This window comes from Marmota flaviventris, chromosome 6 (assembly GCF_047511675.1).
Source record: "Marmota flaviventris isolate mMarFla1 chromosome 6, mMarFla1.hap1, whole genome shotgun sequence".
In the NCBI taxonomy this organism is placed as follows: domain Eukaryota; kingdom Metazoa; phylum Chordata; class Mammalia; order Rodentia; family Sciuridae; genus Marmota; species Marmota flaviventris.
The window spans coordinates 53,144,823-53,170,487 of record NC_092503.1 but is presented as its reverse complement, the minus strand read 5'-3'; the positions used below and the strand labels follow the sequence as shown (position 1 = coordinate 53,170,487).

General features: G+C 41.9%; 1 protein-coding gene and 2 pseudogenes across 1 annotated transcript in view; 1 reads left to right on the top strand and 2 right to left on the bottom strand.

Annotated features, from left to right (window-relative positions):
• Nucleotides 1-2,453: 2,453 nt before the first annotated feature.
• On the top strand, nt 2,454-4,273 carry LOC117794647 (LIM domain-binding protein 1 pseudogene; annotated as a pseudogene).
• Nucleotides 4,274-6,111: 1,838 nt separating this feature from the next.
• The window catches only part of Slc22a16 (solute carrier family 22 member 16), a 43,962-nt gene continuing 24,408 nt past the window's right edge, over nt 6,112-25,665 (bottom strand). Inside the window, exons 4-8 of the mRNA XM_071613796.1 lie at nt 24,480-25,008; nt 19,905-20,032; nt 16,952-17,061; nt 12,423-12,551; nt 6,112-6,283 (exon numbers count right to left, since the gene is read on the bottom strand). Of these exons, the coding sequence (XP_071469897.1) occupies nt 6,112-6,283; nt 12,423-12,551; nt 16,952-17,061; nt 19,905-20,032; nt 24,480-25,008 (1,068 nt within the window). The remainder of the gene's footprint in view (nt 6,284-12,422; nt 12,552-16,951; nt 17,062-19,904; nt 20,033-24,479; nt 25,009-25,665) is intronic.
• Nucleotides 11,126-11,687, bottom strand: LOC114086859 (large ribosomal subunit protein eL30 pseudogene; annotated as a pseudogene).

Genomic DNA, 25,665 nt, shown 5'->3' with positions numbered 1-25,665 from the left:
TCAAAAAACTCAATTCAGGCTGAAAGCATGACTTGATGAGTTTCAGTAGCCACCCATCAGTGGGTGAGTGGGCTCCGGGGTTGCTGGTCAACAGCAGAAATGTGGTTTCAGCATGGACAGTGGAAGCAAAAAGTACAAGCTTGAGGACCAGCTGTGGTAGCAGCTTCCTGAACTCTGGGCAACTTCTCCTGCTCATTCTGTGCCCCCAGACCTCTCTATACTTTTGTAACTGACTCCTATATAAACTTCCTCTATACCTGAAATGTTCAGATGATTCCTATTTTTCTGACTGAACAATGACTGATACAGAGATACCTAAGTAGGTGATAAGGTCTGAATGTTTACCTCCCCCTCAAAAATACATGTTAAAGCCTTACCCCCCAACCATATGTATTTGAAGGTGGGGCCTTTCAGAGATAACTGAGGTTAGATGAAATGATGAGAGAGCTCATGGGGGCTGGGATTATGGCTCAGTGGTAGAGTGCTCGCCTCACACTTATGAGACCCTGGGTTCGATCTTCAGCACCACATAAAAATAAATAAACTAAATAAAGATATTATGCCCATATATAACTTAAAAAATGTTAAAAAAAAAGAATGGGGTGTCCTGATGGGATGAGTGTCCTTATAAAAAAGAAACACCAAAGAACTTGCACTTGTTCTTTCTTCTCCCCCCCTCCCCACCCCCCACTCCCATGCACACAAAGAAGGGTCCATGTGAATGCACAGTGAGGTGGAAGCCACCTATAAAAAAAAGAGAAGGGGTCTCATGATGAAACCTACCTTACTGTACCTTGATCTTGTACTTCTATACCCTCCACAACAGAAATAAATGTCTGTTTTTAAACCACTTATGATATTCTGTATGGCAGAATAAGACAATGCACAGCAAAATATAAAGAAATGCCCCAAAATCCATATACTAAAATTCCAACTCTTTGAATGGAGATGAGATCTTTAAAGAGGTGATTAAAGTAAAAATGTAGCCATTAAGGTGATATCATAATCCAATAAGACTGGTGTCCTTGTTAGAAGAGGGAGAGACTCTGGGGATGTGCAGGCGTTGAAGGCCAGTCATGAGAAGAGGCAGCAATAGGGTGGCCACCTACAACCAAAGAGAGGCCTCAGAGGAATCCAACCCCACAGGCACCTTGACCTTGGACTTTTATCCTCTCCATCCTCCAGAACTGTGTGGAAATAAATTTCTGTTTAAGCCACCCAGGCTGTAGTATTTTTACTGTGAGAGCACTGGAAAACAAATGGAAAAAAAAAAAAAACAGGTTCAAGAAAATAACAAATATTTGAGGAAAACAATTAAATGACATTAGAAAAATAGGCTGAGAAAGAAGGAAAAAAAAAGAAAATGAGACAAAAATAAGAGACGAGAAAGGCTAGAGAAATGTTGTCCTACTCTCTTCTCACATCCTCCTTTTTGGTTTGTTTTGTTTTACAAAAAGAGAAAAGGTTTTTTGTTTTTTATTATTTTGAAATGGAGAGACCAAGTAAAGAACTAGAGCAATTACCCAGGGAATAGAATTAATATAAACAGTCTAAATAATTCAGATCAAATGCCTCATTTATTTCTCTTAGCAATGCTTTTTAAATTCACAACATCTATATAATTGCCCTCTTATACTTGCCTCTGCACATATACTTCATCAGCACAAGACACAAGATAATATCTAAGAGCAAAATTTCAAGAGCAAAGGAGGAAAAAAAAACATGGACTTAAAACAAAAGTAAGGAAAAACCCAATGCCTACAGGAAACTTGTAAATCTGAAACACATGCTTCTAATAGACACAATTTGCAGTTGAAATAACTGAGATATTAAACTGTTTTGGAGAGACTGTGGTTTTAAATGAAGTTGGGAAAACAAAATTATTTTAAAAAGACAAGAATCCTGACTACACATTTGAGATCGGCAACAGATCCAGACAGAATTTCAAGTCAGTAACTGCTAACTGGGAAAGTTTACAATGCACTAAAATCCCTCAGGTTCTCTGTCTGAAGGAGGCTTATAGACAGAATTGAGTAAATTTGGAAAAAATAAGAAGGTCAGACTAAAAAACTAACCCCTGGCCCCTGGCAGGTGTGTGTCCATTAACTGAGCCAAAGACTAGCACACTGGTCTGCACTTCTCACCTCTTGGCTCAGGGGGCTGGAAAGCAAGACATCTTTTTCATAGCTCTAGTTTTTAGGGTTAATCATGAAGATAAACATCTTTTGACAGGGCTTTTCTAAATAGGACTTGTTGAGAGTCATCTGTGGGCTGTGTGTGAACTGTGTTGCGCATCTTAGCGTAGTAAGGGGATACGTCTGGCACTGGGAACGGCTGGTGGCATCCCCACAGGAATAGACTGCCTGAACTTCCCTCTCAACTCTGCCAAAGATCCCCCACAGATGGGTGGCCTAGTAGCTGCAGAGCACCTGAGATGGGTGTGACCTGTCAAGATGCCAATTAACCTGTTGACTGTAAGACATCAGGAAGCAAGACTCCACCCTTGAAACTTTATCCCTGCCTTTGATGTACCCCTTTAAATAAACCACTGGAGCCATCTTTCCTTTGACTAGTTCCAGCTCTTGTGTGGACTGGATGTATCCGGTCTCCACTTTCATAAATATATTTCTGACTCTTTGTCTTTTGTTCTTCACTAAATTATCTTAGACTTTAAGTTCTCAGGTAGCTTAAACCACCCTCTGCAGGAAGAAGAACCCCCAAGTGAGATGCTGGCCATGGCCCCCTATAAAGACTTGTGTTTAGGGTTATGGACCTCAAAAGAGGGAAAAGATTATTATCAGAAATAGAAACTTCAAAGGGCTTTGGAAAAAGAAACACTCTCCCACATCCCCTTCCCAAATGACAGTCCCTGGGAAGATGGGGAGGAGGGGGCACTAGTGCCAATGGGAATATGAATATGTGATATCTTTCCGGCTTGCATGGGGGCATGGCATGGGGGGTGAGAACCAATGACACAGAAAAACAAATATGGGAAAAATATTTGCAGCATTAAGAAAGCAGTTTTACAAGGACACGCACCGGGCACGCACACACGCAGAGGCAGCTCGCTTTCTTGTCTGGCTTCCTTCGGGTCTGCTCAGCGCCTGACAGGGCAGAGGCCAGGCAGGGCCGGCTGCGAGGGCAGTGGGGGCCGCGCGCGATGGCTGGCCTGTCCCTGCGAGGGGCGGGCACCGTGACTCAGCTGGGCCCCCAGCACCCGGCAATGTGAAGAGTCAGTGGGCTGTGGCTGTTCTGGTTGCTCCCTTTCATCCAGGCCGGTGCTGGATCGGGATGTGGACCCAGCTCCCACGGACCCACCTACGTACCTGCAGCCTGGGATTGGGAGGCAGGCACCATCTGGTTACCAAACTGACTACAGAATATTCGAGCTTCACCAACAGCTTCAGATCTGGACAGAGGAGTGTGATGCTCATCCCGCCCTCTGGTGGGATTCTTTCTCAACCGAGTTCTTTGAGGATGGTGCCATGTTGACCATCACTTTCTGCCTGGAGGGTGGACCAAAGAGATACAGTGGGTGTGGGGAGCCGGTGGTACCTGGAATTCATGTTTGGTGACATGACGCGGATAAAGACATGGCACTTCAACATCTGGCAGCACCGAGAGCTCATCCCCCGAAGCATCCTTGCCATGCATGCCCAGGACCCGAGAGGTTGGATCAGCTCTCTAAAAATATCACCCGGCGTAGGATGTGTGACACTTGAGCTCATGCAGGAGCTCAGGTCGTGCCACAAGATATACAGCCTCAGCTCCCGACACTGCCTCAAGACCTGCAGTGGCAGAAGTGGCAGCGCTTGGTAGCACCCCCGCGGAGCCTGCAGGGCAGCAGCCAGCAAATGGGCGGAAACGGAAGATGTCAGGGGACAGCACCGTGAGTTCGGGTGGGGGTGGCAACACCAACAGCAGCAACAGTGAGAAGAGCCCAGCCAGCAACTTCGCCCTCTCCAGCCAGGATGTGATGGTGATGGGGGAACCCACTCTGATGGGCAGGGAGTTCGGGGACAAGGACTCAACACCCAGCTGGAGAACACCTAGTGTGACGCGGCCAACGGCAAAAAAAAAAAAAAAAGCACCTGATCAGGTCAGCTTTAATAACTCTCCTGCCCTGGGCGCCAACAGCCCTTGGAACAGCAAGACTTCCTCACCCAGGTTTCCCAGTAAAGGCCCTGCCAGGGCCACCCAGTGCTCTGCCGGCCTGCCTGCCCAGCCCCTTGTAGCCCCAGGGAGCAGAAGGCACAAGAGACTGAGCATCTAAAATGGGCAGCCTTCATCCACCCACTTCATGGAGGAACTGGACTTGCTGGGGGAAGGTGCCAGGATGTGCCCCCCAGTGGCCCTGGGCTGGGCCTGGCCCCTGAAGAGCTTCTTGGGGGAAGGGGTTACTCATGTGGTGCCTATGTGGACCCTGGACCTCTGAGAACTGTTTTGACCATCCCCGGAGGGCATTTGCCTCCATCTTCACCCCCAGTTGTGGGTTCCCCATTCTCCTGGCTTATCTCCTTCAAGCCTACCCACAGCCCTTAAGGGTTAAGGTCATGGGGCTTGGTTGAACACCCCTTCCCCTAAGTGGCTGGTATTAGAAGGGTAAAGCTCTGGGCTTCTTGTCCCTTCTGCCACTTATCCCAGCTCCAAGGTTTTTTAAACATAATATTATTAAAAATGCAAGTTTTTTTTTTTTAATCACCCATGTTCCCCCTCTTCCCCTTATTAAAGTCCAGTGACCTCCCTCCTATTGGTACATGGGAGAGCCTAAGGCCTCAGTGGAGGTGAGAGTAGGGGTGGAGGTATGCATACCACTTTTCTACAGAGCTTCAGACCAAGGAGACACTTTGCCATCTCTCTTCCCTCTTCCTCTGGGTGACTGGAGTTGGGGAAGGCACGCCATGGGGGGGTGGGGTATTGATAGCCACATCTTTTGTGACAATCCCCTCTGTTGTCTCTGTGTCCCCATCCTCCAGGACTCTAGCCTGCCCTACAGTGAAGGTGACTACCTCTATCCCACCCCACCCTCATCCCATGGTGGGTATGTTCTTTACCAGTCCTTCACTAAAGCAGCTGATTTTGATGGGGGGAGGGGAAGCTCCCTCCCTCAGGGAGTATGGAGGCTCTTTGTCACTGTATTTTGTTTGTTTGTTTGTTTTGGTTTCTGTTGGGCAGGCGTGGGATGGGAGAGGGGCTCATCCACTCTCTACCAGAACCCTCTTCTCTTCCTGTGATCCTTTAGACTAGCCTCCCCTCAGAGGGGAAGGAGCCATTAAGACTATCTCAGCTCTAGCCCACTAAGGAGAAATAGGCCTCTGTCCACCAGCTGGGGTAGAGGGTCTTCATCTCCCAACACCTCTTCCTCCCCCTCTTTCCTCACAGAAGGGAGGAGGGGGCAGCCAGGATCCTCAGCTCCAGTTCACACTGGGACATGTGGAGGATTAGGGCAAGGGTCCCATGAGGCTAGACCCAGCTCCTGGCTTTGCTGCCTTTTCCTGTGGCCAGTCCCAGGAAGTTTCAGGGCCACCTCTCCCCTCACTCTTCCCTCTGGATTAGGGAGTTTTCATGCCCTGTTTCTCCACTCCAACTGCCACTTCGGGGAGGGTGCTGTCAGGAGCTGAGGGAAGGGGTGAGGAAGGTGGGTGTCCCACCCCAACTGTAATGCCTTTTGAGGGGTTGCCATTTGAGTCATGTATGGTATCAATCAATAAACTGACTTTTTTGGTTTGAGAAAAAAAAAAAGAAAGCAGTTTTTATCTGGGCTCAGTGGTGATGCCTGTAATCCTAGCAACTAGGAAGGCCAAGACAAGAGGATCACAGGTTCAAGGCTAGCCTCTGTAACTTAGCAAGGCACTTGGCAACTCAGTGAGACCCTGTCTCAAAATCTCCATTACCAAAAAAGAAAGAAAGAAAGAAAACAGTTTTTTTAAATGAGAATTCTCATCTTGGTTTTTATTCCATTTACTTTTACAAAACAATTGTTTAAATCTTTCTTACAAAATTTTTAGAAAGACACATAAATAACATGCAGGAGACGAGAACAATCGTCCTATAATACAAAGGCATTCACATAAAAAACGTGTCAGGTGCTACATAGCACAGAGGGCACATTTATTCAGCAGCAGCAGCAGAACCCTCAAGGTCAATTGCTTCCTTTTTTTCCAGCTCTTTTCCTTTAGTTTTGTGATATGATTTCTCTTTTGCCTCCAGTTGTGCAAATTCCTCCCAAGTAGTTGCCAATGGCTTCCCAGTGGTTTCTGGAAGCTGTATGGATAGTAGTACACTCAAGGGCCAAAATCGCAAGGGATAACTTCGGAATTAAAAATAATTATATTAAGTGACATGCCAAGAAAGAAATATGCCCTTCACAATTATAAAAAATACAAGCAATAATAAATGTTGGCGAAGATGTGGGGAAAAGGTACACTCATATATTGCTGGTGAGACTGCAAATTGGTGCAACCACTATGGAAAGCAGTATAGCGATTCCTCAGAAAACTTGGAATGGAACCACCATCTGACCCAGCTATCCCACTCCTCAGTTTAAACCAAAAGGACTTAAAATCAGCCTACTGCAGTGATGCAGCCATATCAATGTTTATAGCAGCTCAATTTACAATAGCTAAACTATGGAACCCAACTAGATGCCCTTCAACAGATGAATAAACTGTGGTCTATATACAATGGAATATTACTCAGTCTTAAAGGAATGAAATTATGGCATTTGCAAGTAAATGGGTGACGTTGGAGAGTTTTCACGCTAAGTGAAATAAGCCAATCCCCAAAATACCAAAGGCTGAATATTTTCTCTGATATGCATATGCTAATTCACAATAAGGGCCATGGCTAGGGAAGAAGAGAGTTAACTTTGGATTAGGCAGAAGGGAGTGAAGAGAGGGGAGGGGATATGGGGATAGTAGAATGAATCCAATGTTACCCTATGTGCATATGTGATAACATGACCAGTGTGATTCTACATCGTGTACAACTAGGAGAGTGAGAAGTTGTACTCCATTTATGTATGATGTGTCAACATGCATTCTATTTTCATGTATAATAAATTAGAACAAATTTAAAAAAAATAAATGTGCCCTTAAGAGAATAATAATTTCTGAAACTTTTCAAAAGGCAATAGAATTAAATTTCACAGAAAAGATATTCTTATTCCCTGGCAAGACCTTGGGTTACTTGTGCTAGACTGGGAGTTCTTTAACTCATCAACTAGGTTTAATTTAGTCACTCATTCATTCATGAACAACTGCAGGCCATCTACTCAACAAATGCCAGCTACTCTTATATTATTGTAGGCACTCTTACAATGGGGAGACCTGCACCATCATTCTAGAATCTTCGGAACTGACCCCTGAGCTGGAACCTGGCAATCGGGGATTGTCTTAGTCAACTGTATCCCTGCCCCGATAAATGATATACTACCAGCATTCAGTAAATGATGGAGAACAAATGAATAAACAAATAAGTAAATACAAGTTTCAGTGAATCAGAACCTACAGAATTTATGGAGAAACAAAACAAAAGTAATAGAAACTAAAGCTACTTGGCACAGGGGTAGGAAGTATTGGGGGTGTTCATTTGATTTCCTATAAGAGTTCAGTATGATTTCTTTGTAGATTTTTGACACATAAAAGGCAAGCTTTCAGCCTATGTCAAGGCTGAAATTCAAATCACATTGAAAATTAAAGTCTGCATAACTATTCTGTCAATCAATATGAAGATGTTGGGTGGGTTTTAAGAACTAAACTTGTATATGTAGCCTGTATAAAATATGGTTCTTCCTTACACAATTTAAACTCCTTTAGAAAAAAGAAAAACTTGCTGTAAAGACCCCATAAAAATAAATTACGGCATGGATTTTCTGATAAATCTACATATGTGGTATTTTTAGAGTTCTGGGAATGAAAATCATAAGATACATAGTGCAACTGTGAAGTGGTGCAAGACCTCATCCATAACAGATAAGACCTGGGAAGGCAGTTTCTTATTTTATTTTGCAGAACATTGATGGCCTAATTCTTAGAAATACATGAGAAAGCTTCATCTAGGAGCAAGAGCAGAATTTAAAGTGACATTCCAAAAGATTTTTAAAGGCTTTTGCTGGTGTCTCAAGACGTAGGAGGTATATTCATTGATCTAGAATTGTCTTACATAAGGGTTTGAAAAACACTGTGAATATGTCTAAATGCAAAATGGAGTCAAATGGAAGATTCAAGATGAACTGAATTTTTCTCCTTGGCTTGGTAGTAAGAATAGCCAAGCAGTATACAAGCCTAAGACTCCCGGCTCCTACTTAACCCTGCTATCCTGGCTAGCTCCCCAAACCAAATATCCCAACAGGCCCCACCCTCCCCCACCTCTCAGCCCTCCTAGCCAGGCTGATCCCTTCATTTGGCCAGATCCCAAGGCCTCTCACCCACTCCTCAGAGCTCTCCCTGCCTCCTTCCACCAAAGGTCTCCCTCCTTCTCACAGACTCTTGAACTTTTCCTTTCTGATGGATACTTCCCTTCAATAAAAACAAAAGTTCTTGGGCTGGGGGTGTGGCTTAGTGGTAGAATGCATGCCTAGCATGTGTGAGGCCCAGAGTTTTATCCTTAGCACCACATAAAAATAAATAAAATAAAGCTATTGCGTCCAACTACAACTAAAAAAAAATAAATAAATATTGAGCTCAGATAATCTCCAGAACCATTCTGCCTGGGTTGTTGCCACTTGCTACCTGGGTGACCTCAGGCAAGTTACTTAACATCTCAACTCAGTGGAAATTTCTGGCATCTGCCTCAAAGGACTATTAAGAAGCTGAAATTAAATAATAGTTTTAAGCTTAGAACAGTGCCTACCCTATGGTAAGTAACCAATAAACACTAGCTATCATGATTGCTAACTTACCTTAAAAAGCAAGATGCTTTTAATATTCTACCATTACTGCTGTGCTGTTTGATTTTTTAAAACATGATGCTTGAACCTCCCTACCCACCTGTCCCCAACTTTCCCTGGGTCCCCATTTTCAAATCTCTCTGGCTGCCCTTCTTCAGCTTGACCCCCCTCTCTTACCTCGGCAGAAACTGCTCTCCTAGGCACAGATCTCCCGTCAAAGGACAGTTTCCTGTCCTGCTCTTTCCTGGCCACTGTCCTCTCCTGCCTTCTTCACCTCTTCTCCTCCCTGAGGGTCCTGGTCATCCATCTCCCTGGCTGCTCCTAAGTCTCTGCAAAGACTCCTCCTCCCTCCACCACACCTTACTGCCATTGCTCTAGGGTTCCGTTCCTCAGTCTCCCAGATCTGCACCTCCTGGCCCCGCTGCACTGAGTCCAGACCTGGGGGAGTACTCCCTCCTCTATCCATCGAATCTGTCCAGCGGCCACCTCCCACTCATCCCTCACCGCCCAGATGCCAACCTTCCTCTCTCCTCCAGCCTGTTCTTCCTCCTAGGATCCCCTTTGCCCCCCAGAATGACTCTCCCCTCTGTGCCACACCTAACAGGTCAACCAGGGCCTGTGAATGTGACTTCCCCATCCTGTCCTCTCCAGCCCACCTGTATCTTGTTCATTCTTCTATCTTGACCTCCTCCGATCCTTGCCCATCTCTCCAGACTCCCCACAAGGAATGTCAGCCATACTGCCAACAAGGCCTAGCTAGACATGGTCTTTCCCCCTTGGAACCTTTGCTTTTCTGCCTGAAGTTCCTTGCCTTCTTCCTGGAGTTCTCTTCTCTCCTTCCCCACTCAGCTCTGACTGGTCCCCAGATACAGAGGAAGGGCTCCCTCCTCCAGAAAGCTGCCCTCTGAACCGAGTCTGGGTAAGTAGCCCTCTCCTGAGTCTCATAACCCCAGTCCTATCCAGGGCTTGTGATGTTTGCTCCTCTGGCTGCCCCTCCAGAACGAGTCGTCTCTCAGGACGGAAGCTGTTCCTTTCATCTGAGTTCCTTAGCACTAGCAAAGGGGTTAGTTCAAAATCAACACTCAAAAATCTTTGCTGGGCTGGGGATGTAGCTCAATGGTAGAGCACTTGCCTAGCATGCTGAAGGCTCCAAGTTCCTCCCCAGCACTTCAAAATAAATTTTTAAAAATCTTTGCCAAATGAGTTCATGAACACAGAAAAATGAATTCTTGTCTACCTTTTTTTTATTTAGATTATAATAATGGTTTGATAATGAAAGCATCAGAACAAGCGATTTTCATGGGCTTCTTTTCAAAAAAAGAAGATAGAAAATTCTAGATTATGTTTCCATCCCTCAAAATGAAAACATTGGTTCCTTGGGTACTTTGGCATCCACATACAAACTGTATGGGAAAATTAATCTTTGCTTAATTATTTTTTTTCATTAAAGACGACAAGGAACATCAGTTGCCTCCAAAGGAAGTACATTCACAGACTATTTCTGCAAATATACGCAAGACCCTGGGGCTGGAGGTTGTCCTGGAGTCGGGGCCTGGACCACTGTGGGCAGAGAGGAGGAGCTGACTGCTCTGCATTCCCTACAGCACTGTCCAGCTTTATCTGCTTAACCTTGTATAAAAGGAGCTCTGTCATCTTTAAGTTGCAAGATCTTGGGCTAATAATTACTTTCTGTACATTTGTCTCCTCATCCATAAGTGGGGGAAGCAATAGTGTCTGCATTACATGAAAACTAATTTCTGCAAAGCACTTAAAATAGAGCCTATTGAAGTATCTGTTAAATAAAATAAATGATCTCTTTTCATTCCATAGTGCTTAGTGGGCCCTTACAGATACTCTTTAAAACATGTTTTGTTTTGTTTTTAAATTTGGCTTTGCACAAGGCCCTGCGTTTGATCCCCAGCACCACAAAAAAGAAAAAAAGTTGATTTTAGTCAATTTATAGCAGTTTGCTTTTTATGGGTACATCTGTTTTCTTTTAGTGAGTGTCAGTTTCTTGTTTTAAAGAACATCCGTCTATTTGTAGCCTTTTTTATTTTTTATGAGAAACACAAAGTTCTAGAGCACGAGAGAGATGCTTCTAGAAAATCCCATGCCCTAAAAAGGGTGATAGACTTTCCCCAAACACCTTCTGTATAGACCAGACAGCCCATATTACTCCCCCACCCCCACTCCCTGACCCTCCCCCCCAACACACACACCTTTTTAAAACAAGCTCTAGAAAGTCTGACTGGAGAAAAATATTGCATGGCTTACTTTTTCTCCAGTCTGCTCTGGCCTACTTCTAATAATTTAAGAATCAACTGGTTTAGTAGCAGCCAGGGTATATACTCCATAGTATTTTCTGCACACTGTGCCCAATTCAATATTATTGCCATTGTCATGATGGACACCAGCTTTGGCCAAAATGGCACAGTAGTCTATTCCAAACATCCTCAAAGGCTGGGCAGTTACTAGCAAGGATGACCAATTTCATTTTGCCTCATCTGATTTTCTCCAGAGTCTATTTTGAACACTAACATGTACTTTCCACCTTTAATAACAAGTTGGAGCCTAGAATAGACTGACTGTGACACCTTCTCCATCTTCTTGGTGACCACAACCCTCTTCCTGCCTCAGACACAGGATGGCCTCCAATCAGGAGCAGCTGCCAAGATGCTAGAGAGGGAGACAAGCTACATAGACCAATAATGTTCTCAACTTGAGTCAGCCTGTGAAAGAGGCTGAGGCCCTAATGCCACAAAGAAGAAGACTTTGCTAAGCACCTGCTACTGGCCATGTGGCAGCCACTCTGCTAGGACAGTGATCTCCAAGAGCAATTTGCACGCCACTTGTGTGGAACAAGATGACTTAAGCTGGGACCAAATGCTTTGTTTCCTTCTCTGTGAGGTTATAATAGTGTATTTTACAAAAATATACAAATACACTCACAAATTCACTGATGCTATCCTTTAGGACAAAGCTAATTTCAAAAGACCAACCTGACTGATTTAAGATACTAAGAAAACAAGAGTGTGAATGCCACACAAAATGAGGGCATGTCCTATCCCACAACAACTCCACAGTGGAGACAAAGAAACATGCAAATAATAAAGCCAGATTGTGTTGTCCCTTGAAAGAGATGCATGCTAAATGCTGCGCAGATGCGCATGGGGAATGGAGAGGTTGTGTCATGGGATCCTAGGGGACTTCTTAGAAGGAGGACAGTAGGAAGATAAGGGGCAGTTTGGCCGGGGAGGTGGGAGAAATGAGAATTATCTTTGGGAGCAGCTATTTAGGCAGAGGCATGGAAGGGGTGTGCTAAGGGTGGGAGAGGCCCTGTTCTGGCAGCAAGGATCAAAATGAACTCAGCAGTGATGGAAGGCAAGGGGCAAGGGGGGGATAAACAGTTGCCTTCACCCCACCTGCTGACTGGTGAGCGCTTGTTTCTCTAAACCCCCTCTATTAAATGGCAAACTGGCCTCCAACAAATAAATATCGAGAAGGCGGTTGGCTACCCTGCCTCTCTGATAGCCCAGTAAGTTCTATGAACTGATTGAAGACCTGTGGTACGACGATCCAAGTTTTGGCGATTTCCTTGGTGAGCGGAGACACGATGCTTACCACGCGGCCCGCCATGCTGCCACTGCCCACCGCTGTCGACCTGGAAACACCAAGAGGGTAAGACAGCAGCAAGAACAGGAGCCTGCAGAGGGTGATGGAGCTACTCTCTAGCGCCCCCTTTCGGCCTTCCCAGAACGAGGACGAATGATAAAACTTAATGGCAGAACTAATGTTAATTTTTCAAGAATCGCCCATGATTTATATCTATAGTGTGTGAAACAGTGGTGTATACAAGCATGCAGAGATAAATCCAGACAAAAATGTGTGTGTGGGGGGGTATAAACCATTTTTCTTTCAGTAGGTAGGTGAAGCCAAGTACCTCCTGATCCAACTTAACATTGAGGATAAGCTGAGTCTCCTAGACCAGGAATTTGTTTAGGGTTGGGAGTGGGATGTTGAGAGAACAAAATATTTGCATATTTGTGCACTATGTCAATTTTTTAAAAGTCAGCCAATGTCTTCATGTATTTTTCTTTAAAGGTTATTTGAAGACTACTTCAAGTGTGCTTATTAGTAAGGGAAGACTGCTATTAGTACGCACCTCTGTAACTCAATGGGGCCTCATTTTTTTCTGGGTCAAATACATTTATAGGAAACTGACAAAATGTATGACATTCTTTTGAGAAAGAAGTTACATGTTGCAAAGTTTTCTGTGCAATGTCACTATGTTGTCCAGGAAAACCATAGACTTTGTTAAATATTTGTATGTTGGATTTTTTGAAGACATATATCTGTGATTATAAATCAAGAACCAAACACCAAACAAACAAAAATGTCCTTAAAAATTCCATCATATCCATAATTACAACGCACATTGACATTATTTCGTTGGGTTGCCACCTTTTTGCATACAACATACATTGATGGAGTCAGCATCTATGTGTTAAATCTAATATGTCCCAGGCATTGAGAAACCTGCAGCTTCTCCAGACTGAGCACAAATCCACCTAAGAGCCCAGCAGGGTCCCACCAGCTATGGAAAAGCCATTTGTCCTGATTTACAGGATGTTTCTTGCCTGGGTATTAACAAGAGAGCCCAGAGCCACAGCCTGAATTGGCAAATATACAACTCCCACACTGATGTGCTAATCTAGTCTCCCCTGTTGTCACACTTTAAGTGCTGCCTGCTAGTGTACATTTGCACAAGGCTGCCACTTTCACGGTATGAGTCCAAACACCCCTCATCCAAAATACCTCTTCTACTCCTAAAGCTCTACTCCTAGTAACTCATCTCTTGCTGGTGTTAAGCACTGTCTCCATGAAAATCTGTGCGTATTTCACTGAATGAAAGAAAGGGCCAAAACGTGGATCTGAGTTCTGATCTGACACTGACTAACCATGTGCCTTTGGCCAAGACCCTAATTCTATCAGAGACTCAGATAACAATCTGCAATAATCTCAACAGAACTGTTTTGGTGATTAAGGAAGATATGTTTATTATTAGACTACTCTCCCTTCCAAGCACTCTGGGTGACCTGGAGGAGAAATAGGGAAAAGAGAAAAATCCACTTGTACCCCCAGACAATTGGGCTGACAATGACATGGGCAGATATCATCAGTTCTGCTATTTTATATTCCTGGGCACACACTAATCTGGTACATTTTTCTTAGATTTCTTTCTGTCTTCATCCATCTATCTATCCATCCATCTATCTATCCATCTATCTATCTACCTCCCTCCCTGTCTATCTTACCTGCCTATCCAGGCAGCTAGCCATCTATCTATCTACAGCTCACACAAGAGTATTTACCCATCCTTGAGGCACAGGGCTACTCTGCCCAGGCAGGTGTGTGGGCATTGCCAATTCCTAGAAAAAGTCTTAAGCTTTCACTTGACTAATGGATTTTCCCAGCCCTATATCCATACTGTTTATAGAGACAAGAAGAAACAACTATGGGCTGGTGTTATATGGACTTATCTCTACAGAAAGTTATTTGCTTTTCACATCTGTAACAGATAACAAATAACATACTCCTTAAATGGTGTACACCACTAGATGAGCAATTAGGTATTTAAAAACCAGCTCTTGCTGGGTGTGGTGGCATACGCCTATATTCCCAGCAACTCAGGAGGCTGAGGCAGGAGGATCATGAGTTCAAAGTCAGCCTCAGCAATGGCAAGGTGCTAAGCAACTCAGTGAGATCCTGTCTCTAAAAAAAATACAAAATAGGACTAGGGATGTGGCTCCATGGTTGAGTGCCCCAAAGTTCAATCCCCAGTACAAAAAAAAAAAAAAACAGCTCTTGTGCAAAAGGCTTGATACCAGGTTCTTATTTATTTGTTGCCATCAAGATTGGCTCTTTCATAGGCTAAGAAATTATTCAACCTCACTAACTAAAATTTTTTCTCTTTAGAGAATAAGAACTGCTATTGGATTAAGTAGGTAGTAGGAAAGGACAACTTGGAGGATTTGGGGAGGGGGGCTGTCAAGAGGAAACTATTATAGAACTTCACAAAGGGAAATCTGGGACACAAAATATTTGTGGCACTGATAGACCCAACCTGATATTTTCTTAAAATTGGGAGCCATCTCACCACAAAGCCATGAAAAGATAATTTCAGTTTTACTATAAATTACTGCAAATTCTGAACCTGCTTGGAATGCCTGCCCGTGCCTTGAACTCACCCATGCCTGGCTCTCTGACCAGATAGCAGTCCTCTCTGAAACTTTAGTGACGCCTCACAAATCTTGGCCTTCCCTAGCCAAATAATAACCCTCTCTGAGATTCTAATGACCTTCATAAATTCTGATGTTGGGGCCAGCAAAAATTTAAACTACCATTTGTGTTATGCTCGTCAGAGTTCTGTTAACTGTAACCCCCCTTTGTGTAACTTTCTGGGCTATAAAGCTGGGCTGCAGGAAAGATGCGGTTGCTGTCTTGTTCCAGCGGTTTTGGGTGGGAGAGGCAGCCCAACCGGTCGAAATAATAAGCTTGCTTTAATTTGATTTTAATTGGAGTCAGTGGTCTTTTCTTGCGTCCTGGTCTAACAGCACTAGTGTGACGCTAATCACTATTTAAACTTTAAAATATAAGGTCATTTTGCAAACAAAGAGCTAAAAAGTTGGACATAACATGGGAAAAAGAACCCCTCTTATCCATGGGGTCCCAGCAGTGCATCTTGTACTGAGTGCTTGATCTCCCTGGTTCCCGCAATATTGTCCACACATGAGGGGCTGCAGAGAGAAATGCAGTTTCAAAGGATGCTCTTCTGGGCCTGGAGGTTCTGCTGTGGTGATAAGGAGAAGGGGAAACTCCAGATCTCTTAACAGAGTTTCCAAAATACTTCTGTCCTCTTCACCACATAAAGGATTTTCAAGTGAAATATGTTTGAAAAGGCTTTTAAAAAGCTTGAAGCTCCCAGATCAGTGAGATTCACATTAGACATTCCCAAAGATGGCAGGTGGCAACTCAGAATCATGTGTTAAAAATCCTGACCCTCGTTCTTAGAGTGACCCACCAGGTCTGCCGGGGGAAAGGGAGACTGTTATTCTGTACCACATGCCTCAGGGATTCTGAGGAGCTTCCAGCTCTGGGACCTCTGGATGAGGTGAGCTTCTCAGAGAGTTAATGACTACTGATGTCATGGGCTTAATTGTGTGCCCTCAAAATGTGGGTGTTGTAGTTCCTACCCCCAATATCTTAGAATGGAACAGCATTTGAAGTTATAGTCTTTAAAGAGGTCATTTAGTTAAAATGAGGCTATTAATGAGAGGCCCTAATCCAATAGGACTTGTGTCCTCATAAGGAGAAACACCAGGGAAGCACACAGACCTAAAAGGGCACAGCCTGAAGACTCCATCTGCAAGCTAAAGAGGGAGGCCTCCAGAGAAACCAAACCTATTGATCCTTTGATCTGGGACTTCTAGCCTCCAAAACTGTGAGTTCCCCCCCTCCCAGAGGCACTCTACCACTGAGTTACATGCCCACCCCGTTTTGTTTTTCAGTTTGAGATAGAGTCCCACCAAGTTGCTTAGGGTCTCACTAAATTGCTGAGGCTGTAGTTCCAAGCCACTGGGATTACAGATGTGCACCACCTCAGCTGGCAAATTTCTATTGTTTAAGCCACCCAGTCTGTATTCTTTTATAACACCAGCCCTAGGAAATGCATGTAGGTGACCTCAGAGCATTAAAAGACACCTTCTGAGAAAATTAGCCTTGAATCATACAAAAAGCCAGTGGAAGTCTATTGTATTTGAGATTTTAAATGGTGTTAGGATAATAGGGTGTTATTTCAAAATCATTTCTTTAATATCCTTGCTAAGGAGATAGAAAGAAAGCCTCAGACTCAGAATCAGCATCATTAGTCAATTTTCCCATATCTCAAAGATCCAGATAACTTCTATGGGAAGAAAGTATTTGTATTTAGAGGTCAAATATAATATACTGACATGAAAGTGACAATAACAAGAAAACAACAGAAAAAATATTAACCCTTACCTTATAAAGGTTGGATACAGCTCTGCTGTATAAATGTAAATGAGGCCAAATGCTGACCCTATTGCAAGTTTTCCGATAATAACTATCACTATTTTCCAGATAGTGGCATCCTGGCTTTTCTGGGGAAGGGGGTGGGAGGAAAACAGTAAAATAAACCATATAAGTAATATTTTTAAAGGAAAATATAAAGTCATTAAGGTTGTTATTTAAAACTTTCTAATTCCTTCAGTATTTTTCAAAACAATGAAGACTTTTATTTCTATGTTTGAGTTTAGTTTGCAGACTACTCAGGTCTACAGAAGCTTTCCATCTTCATGAAATTTAAGGGGAAATTTTCTTGTGTCTCCCACCCACCGGGAGGGTTTGAACTGTGGAATAAGAAAAGCCCATTGGGGAGAGGACTTTGGAAAGAGACTTTCACCAGGACAGTGCTGCTGCATCCGTAACTGATCCGCTCCTTCTGGAATAGATCCAGCAAGTGTGAAGCAAAGAGCCATAAAACAAATGTGCCTATAATGGCAGTAATCCCTGGCTTATAAATTATCTTCAGAAAATAATTTGAAAGAGATAATTGAACTAACAGTAGAGTGTTTGTTTGTTTGTTTTGTTGTTGGTGGTGGTTTTTTTGCAGATACTTTCCTCAACCTCGGAACCTCACAGTTTCTCCAATTCAGTTTCTGCCGTCTCTCACTTCCAGCAGTGACAAATAAAGACCTTCCATATTCTGAAATTTTCCCTCTCCTCCCACATCTGCCAGCTGAATGCACAAACCCTGAACTAGGGGTTCATGGGTTAAGAAGATAGTGCTTGGTCAGCCTGCAGCCCTGGGTAACTCCATGGGGCCAGACACCCCCTTACCACCCTCACTACAGTCAACCAGCTCCATCCACAAGAACATTCTATGAGCAAGAAATAAATGTCCGTTAAGTTACCAAGACATCGGGGTGCCTCTACTAAGCCTGTCACCTTATTTGCTATTGCAGACAATATTTGTTGCATGAATTAGTGTGTGCTTGTTGCTGTTGTTTTGTTGAGCTGTTTGTTGTTTGCACTACTGAGGTCAAAGCTACGGCCTCACACATGCTAGGCAAGTGCTCTATCACTGAGCTACACCCCCAGTACCAATTACTGTGATTTAAAAAAAAAAAAACACAAATTTGTATTTTGTTGACATTATCATTAGAGAAGAGAGACTTTCGGCTGTAAGTTAGTGCTCTATTTCTAGAATAGAATGGAATAGAATAGAACTCTCTATCAGCCATTCTCCTGTCTTCCCCATTATGTGAAATGTGAAGGTTCTAGGGTTCCCCTAAATCTCAAAGACAGCTGCCGTTGAGTCAACTAATATAACTGCAAACTACCTGTCTGTCTTGTTTTTTAACTGTGATATTGTTTATCCGTATTTCTTATTGGTGCATTATAGTTGTACATAATGGTGAGATTCATTGTTGTATATTCATACACACACACAACATAACAATTTTTTTCCCGAAGAGAGAAAGTACTTCTGGGTGGTGTAGTTTGCCAAAATGTAGGGACAGAAAAGTCGCTTCAGTATTCATATTCACTACCATGTTCTAAGAAACTGCATTAATGGCCAACATCTTCCCAAGCGTTTCCCCTTTCTCTCTCCCCTTTCCCCTACTCTACTCATCTCCCTTCATAAGACACCCACACACACACCCCTTTCTTTTGCAAACTAATAAAGGAATGGATGCAGTCCTTTCAAATTGGCAGAGTATGTCAAATTGACGTAGTCCGAGTCCTGAGTAGTTTTATACATACTAGTTTTATATGGATCACCTGGAAATTTCAGTGACATAAAACATTTGGTTCACCAACCCTTGATACTTAAGTGAAGTGTGACTATAAAATAATGTCACTTATTAGCATAAATTAAATTTTGAACAATCTGCAAAACTTAAAATGTTTTGCTCTAAACATTGATCCACTCTTGCTTAATAACTATACAGTCCCTGGAGAAAATCACATAGGATATTTTAAAGTATAAACTACATTTTTCAAATTGAAAATTAAAACACAGCCTCTGCTAACATTTTTTTTTCCAGAAGAGAGAAAGTACTTCCATTGTTCTGGGTGGTGTAGTTTGCCAAAATGTAGGAATGGAAACGTCTCTTCAGTATTCACTATAATGTTTCTAAGAAACTGCATTTAAAAAAAAAAACAAGCCCCTTGGGGGATTTATGTATACTAGGTCCAGAAACTAATAATCAACAGTAAGGAAAAGCAAGTATCTAAGTTGAAACAAACTGAATATTTGACTCATGACTTCAGATGCCCCATGGCTCCCTCCCTCATCCATCTTCTGGTGCTGTCTCCTTCTCTGAGAGGCACATCATCTTTGACCATACAAAATGAAACAGTACACAAGAAATCCCACTCTTTCTAGTTCATACCCTCCACCCACATACCAAAGTCATCTCCCTTCCTTATCCTGCTTTGTTTTTCTTCCTTATGCTTATAGAAACTTGATGCTCTGTGTGTCTTCAACACATGGCACATAACAGATGTAGATATATCCTTGTTGAATGAATCCATGAATGAGTGAATGTTCAGTAAGACGATAATCACTGGAAGGTGTGACCAATTTCCCTCACACAAGATTACTGTGTTTACAAAATAGGACAAGACCATTTTTAGGAAGTAGAATTATGGTCTCTGTCTCTTGTCTCTCTCTCTCTCTCTCTCTCTCTCTCTCTCTCTCTCTCTCTCTCTTTTACACTTTTTTCTTAACTTTTCTACAAAGAAGATGCATTGCTTACACAATAGAGAAATGATTTTTTTAAGAAAACATGTTTTAAAATATTACCTATGTACTTTATCCATACATCCTAATTGGTCTTCATACTTACTGTAAGTGGCATAAAGTCTTCCTGTCAAACTGCTATGGTATAACTAGCTATTCCCTAAATATAACATAAAAATAACTCACCTGGGGGATCACCATCAACGTACCGCAGATCAGCATAGTGCAGAGAAGGGAACAGATTAGAACTTTTCTTCTCCCCACTCTGTCTAGCACAATGGACAAAAAGGAGCTGGCAGCAATTTCCAATGAACCTGTCAGTGAGTAAAGGGGCCCTCCCTGAGGCTTGTGCCTAATTGCACAGGCCCTACTTTTAAACCCAAATCCAAAAGGAATGATCATCTCTCTCCATGCTTCTAGGGGCTGTAAAATGCTGTCTAAAGACTGCCTGAGAGGCAGTGATCCCTACCATTTTTTACTGGAGTGAGGACAAACCTTTCCTGTGAAATACACTACAGTTTACATAATGGGCCCTTGCACCTGTCTTAGGAGCGGCTCTCCCCAGACAGGCCTCGAGAATGTATAAATAAGAAAACTAAGAGAGAACATTATTTATGATTTTTGATTTCTTATGCTTGGTAGAACTAGGGGAAATTTGGGTATCCAAAACTTTGAACTTAGAAACTGGTCAAGACCCATAAAAATGGAGACCACAGTTAAGTAGACAATGCCCTACAAGGCCAACCATCCATAACTAAGTCACCAAAGCTTAAGCCATCCTGATTTCCCTGGTCTATCTCCAATCATAAATGAAACACAAAAGGACAGCTTTACTTAAATTTTTGTTAGCATGATTCAGTAAAATTAAACCAATCAGCTAAAGACAAATCAGACTTAAATAGCTCTGCTTGCCCTAAAAAGAAGGTTGGTATTTAACAGCCAATCACAAAAAAGGTTGAGATGCTTCCTCTTTTATGCTTTATAAATGATGCTGCAAGGTGAGTTTCTGACCACTTGTTCTGAGGTCTTCCAGTTCATGAACTGTCCTTTTATATGCACAATAAGCTGTAAATTTTTTAAAATTTGATATCATTTCATTTTTGACAAAACTGAAATGTAGAAAAGTAGAAAAACGTAGAAATGTAGAAAACTAATGTAGAAAGTTCCATATCAATTAGGCACATTAACTAGTGATAACTACTTAATAGACTGTAGGACTAAAGTAAAACATTTTGTTATGAGCCAGGCTATATGGGCAATGACCAAACAGACTCCATTTTACCCTGAGACTCCATATCATGTAAGAAATGCTTCTCCCATGAGAAAGCCCCACCTCTGTATGCATTAATAGTTACCTAGCAGAACATACTCGGCAACACAAAATAGCAATTCTTACACAATGTAAAATTGTTCTCTTTGGTTCCCATTTTTCTTGGGCAATGTACCCTGGCAGAGATTGGTTGTTTAGATGTTACTAACCATTCTCTAACTTGCACTCAACTAGAGTCATTTTGACCCACTCCCTCAAGCTTGCTTGCTGCTATGCCAACCTGGAAAGTTCCATGGGAAATACCAATGTATACATCACATTGTCTTGCTAACTGCCCAGTTCAGCTTCTGTACCTGCTTGCTTGCAGCTACGTCAACTCAGATGTGGTTTTTTCCTTTAAATACCCTAAAATGTTAAAGCTCAAAGCTGTTCCTTGCAGAGACAGTGATGGGTCCTGTGAGGAGAAGTTGCCAGCCAGCTGGCTAAATACAGACTCTTCAATTTGGACAAAACTGGGTCTTGGTATGTTTTCTGAGCAACCTGACCCATAACAATTTTTAAATCTAATTCAAATTCCCTAGAACAGGGACTTTGTCTTGAACCTCTTTTTAGCTCCTCCAAAAGAAGAAAAAAAGGAGCTGAATTCATAAATCTGTAAATCCACTAACATAAAAAGCCTTCCCTTGTAGAATCAAAGTTTGACTCTTAGATCTAGAACAAAAAGATCTTATAGCTATCAACCAGAACCAAATAGGGAACAAGCTGGAAGATCTTCCAGCATCACTGAGCAAAACCAGCAATCTCCTTTGGGAAATTTTCACTATTTTCCAATGCAGATATTGGCCACCATTCACAGTTCTGTAATGTTATAAGCTCAAGAGAGACAGGTCGGGCGATATATATGTATCTCACAGCTTCTGGAACAGATCATAGGAGGGTAGACATATTTTTCTGAGTAAACAACTCAATAAAAATAGCTTAGGAAAAGGCAAGAATTAACACTAGGAACCCCAATTTGAAAGAAGGTCTCTCCTGCTCTTGATTAACAGAAAAACTAACTCTGGAGGAAATATCTCCCTATCATAGGTCCTGCTGCCATGCCTAGACTTGCAGTCCAAGACAGAATGTACATCCATTTTACTCTACTTTTCAAAGAGTTTATCAAGCATTTTTTCAAGATTAAAAAATATAGTTGTCTTCAAAAGAACTTTCTCAATACAACTAAGAATAAATGATTTGAGCCACATGAGTAATGACAGCTTGGGGTCTGGAAGTGAGGTCTTTGGGTGTCCAAGTGCAGTTCCCTCCATGTCTGGCTCCAGGCTTTTCCTCAAACAAGACTGTGTACAGGGCCATCAATCAACTTCCTAGAGTCTTGCAAAGCTGGGCCACAATCTGAGACATTTAAAGTGTACTACACTGGTTTTCTTGATTTGGTGTTTCTATACCAACCGATACTATATCCATATTTAGCTTGAATATACCTGGATATAAATGGTGCAAACAAGGAGGCCCAACTCTTCTGGAATTGAGACAGTGTGCCATTACTTCCTGCATTTTACGATATATCGTGTATAACTTAGGCCCCATTCTACTGCCCTTCTCACCACACAATCCCAAAAATATGTCTTGAAGCTACTGATCACCTGCAAATGGCAGAATAGCCACAGCTGAAATTTCCACCAGTCCCAATCTATCTCAGAAGATGGAAACTTGTTCAAAAAAATTCACAGCAGAGAAATATTAACTATAAGAACCTGTTAGCAAGAGTACTAACACGGAGGGTAATGATATGAAAAACTGAAAGCAGTAGATAATGTAAAAGATGTAGATTTTGTCTTTGGAAACATTTCTACACTTATGAGATCCTCCAGTTAGTTGGTGGTTAAATTTTGTTTTGTTTTAAGACAGGGTCTCACTACATTGTCCAGGACAGTCTAAAACTTGTAAACCAAATGGTCCTCAGCCTCCCAAGGAGCTGGAACTACAGGCATGTACCACAGTGCGTGCCCAGCTCAGTTTCTTGAGAATTTAAATTTCCAAGAAATTAAATCTCCAAGCTATAGCTTCAAGGTTAAATGTCCCCCAAAGGCTTGATCCCCAGGCTGGTGCTGCTGCATGGTGCTGGAACCTTTAGAAGGTAGGGCCTCCTAGGAGAAAGTTAGGTGTGTTAGGGGTGTGCCCTTGAAGAAGACTGTGGATTTCCAGCCCCTTGACTCTCTCTTCTTTGCTTCCTGGCCATGAAGTAAGTGGTTTTGTTCTACTCCACCCTCCCACCATGCTCTGCTTTGTCATAGGCCCAAAGCAATGAAGCCAACAGATCAAGGACTAAAACCTCCAAAACTGTGAACCAGAATAAATATTTTCTCTTTATAAGTTGACTATTTCAAGTATTTTGTTATAGTGATAGAAAGCTGACTTACACGCCATTATAGTTTAAGCTATCTAAAGCCATCAAAATGTACCACAAAGATCTAGACCTCCGGCTTTCCTAAGCTTCCCCATACACACTCCATTCCACTTGCTTCTCCTACCATTTGCTGCTCTATTCTAGGAAATCTGCATCATTTCTCAAACTGATACATAGAAGATATTTGAAGTTAAGACGGGCTCTTTCTATATGTTATTTTACTCCGGAAAAGAGGTTTTTTTTTTTTTTTTTCTTAAAACAACTTTTCCCATTATTCTTCCTGAGCTATAATAAATAAAAATAGACATGTCATCTGAACACTTTGATAAGAAGGGATGAGGTGTATGTACAAAATATAAAAGCAAGATTTTTGAGCATAATATGAAATATAGGCAGCCTACACAAAATTTACCAGGAGTTCAGACAGGTGGACAAATGCAGATTTCTAACACTTCTTTTAGGTTTAGTTCACATTTGGCTCACACGGTAAGTTATAGTTTAAGCTATCTAAAGCCACTTTAACCTGCTCCTAAAATTAAAGAAGTGTGTCAGCATAAATTATAGTTGCTTGTATTGAAGCTATTTTACCACTCAAAATTTTTAAATTAAGGAAATTTGAAGGTAAAAAGATTGCAGACCTCCAAAACATATTAAATTGTAAAAGAAAAGCAACTTACAAAGAACAATATGTAGTGAATGAGCTCATTCATGCTAAAATACAGAACAATTAATATGCCAAATATATGAAATGCATCGAAAGAGAGTTGAAAGGGTATAAGCCAAACATTCTAGAAGTTATCCCTGGGAAGGATTCTAGGGTAGGAAGGAAGCAAGGAGAGAAGAGATAAGGGAAGAAACTAATTCTTCTAACTCTTGGCCTTTTCCTCAAAATGATGTGTGTGTGTGTATGTATGTATGTATTTGTGTGTGTGTGTGTGTGTGAGAGAGAGAGAGAGATACTGAAAGATATCATAATAATATGTCTAGCAATATTGTTCCTGGTATAAAAAGACAATAAAAACACACTAAAAAACTTGGCAGAAATTTCACTGCCACATTTAAATATATTTTAATTACTTACCCACTAGGATGAGCCGTAAGTATTCATCATTTATTACATTAAATCTATCCATGTTGAAAAAGGAGAATCCCAAAGAACATGTAAGCCAAATGATCCAAAGCATAAATATCCTTGATGCAATGTTCCAGTCAAGAAACAGCTCTGTTACGTTGTGCTTATTAGCTACAGAAGTATTATTGACAGGACCATTTAGATCCAGTGAAAAAAGTTCGGACAGGTCACAGGGCGTACCATGATTACCCTCAGCTATAATATCAACTAGAACTTGTGCTTCTTTGTATTTTCCTTTTGAGACAAGCCAAAAAGGTGTCTCTGGGAGCATCCAACAGCAAAGGATAAAGGGGACAGTCACAGTGGAAAGAATCATTTGGTAAATCCACATGGTTTTGACTATTTGGCTCATCAAAGCCACTGTTATTATCCCAATTGCAAAGAAGGTATGTAAATGGATGGACATACACGTTCGAAACTTCATACCAATGAATTCCATGACATAGGTGAACACTACCACATGATAGCCACTTGCAGTCTGAAAGACAAAGAATGGAGGGGTTCCATAGTTAAGGTCACATTTCCATCCACTGAGAGGTCCCATCTCTATGTAAATCACATTTAGGTAAGAAAGAAAATGACAATGGCTTTCTGTAAACCATTTCACATTTGTAAAATGGCATTCAATCTGATCATATTTCTTCTTTAAATGGCTCCTTTTATCTTTCCCCACCCTTCCCACCCCAAATAGCACACTTCAGACAGTATTTATGATATCACTGCTAACACTGCTTCTTGTTTCATTTAAATAGTCCATTATAATGTTCCTTCTAGATGCACGGATATGTTTATCTATAAACATAAAGTCTTCATTGCTAAATTCTAATTGTTAAATAGGGACAAAAATTTATGGTAACTAGTGGGAAGAAAAACAGATTTGGTTAAAACTTTATTTCAACAGGCAACAACAACAAAAGATTGACAAATTGGACTTCATGAAAATTAAAACTTCTGCACGTCAAAGGATACTATCAACAGAATGAAAAGGCAACCTACAGAACAGAGAAAACATTTGCAAATCATATATTTGATAAGGGAATATACAGAGAACTCAACAACACAAAACAAATTATTCAGTTCGAACAAGGGCAAAAGACTTGAGCAGACATTTCACCAAAGAAAATACACAAGTAGC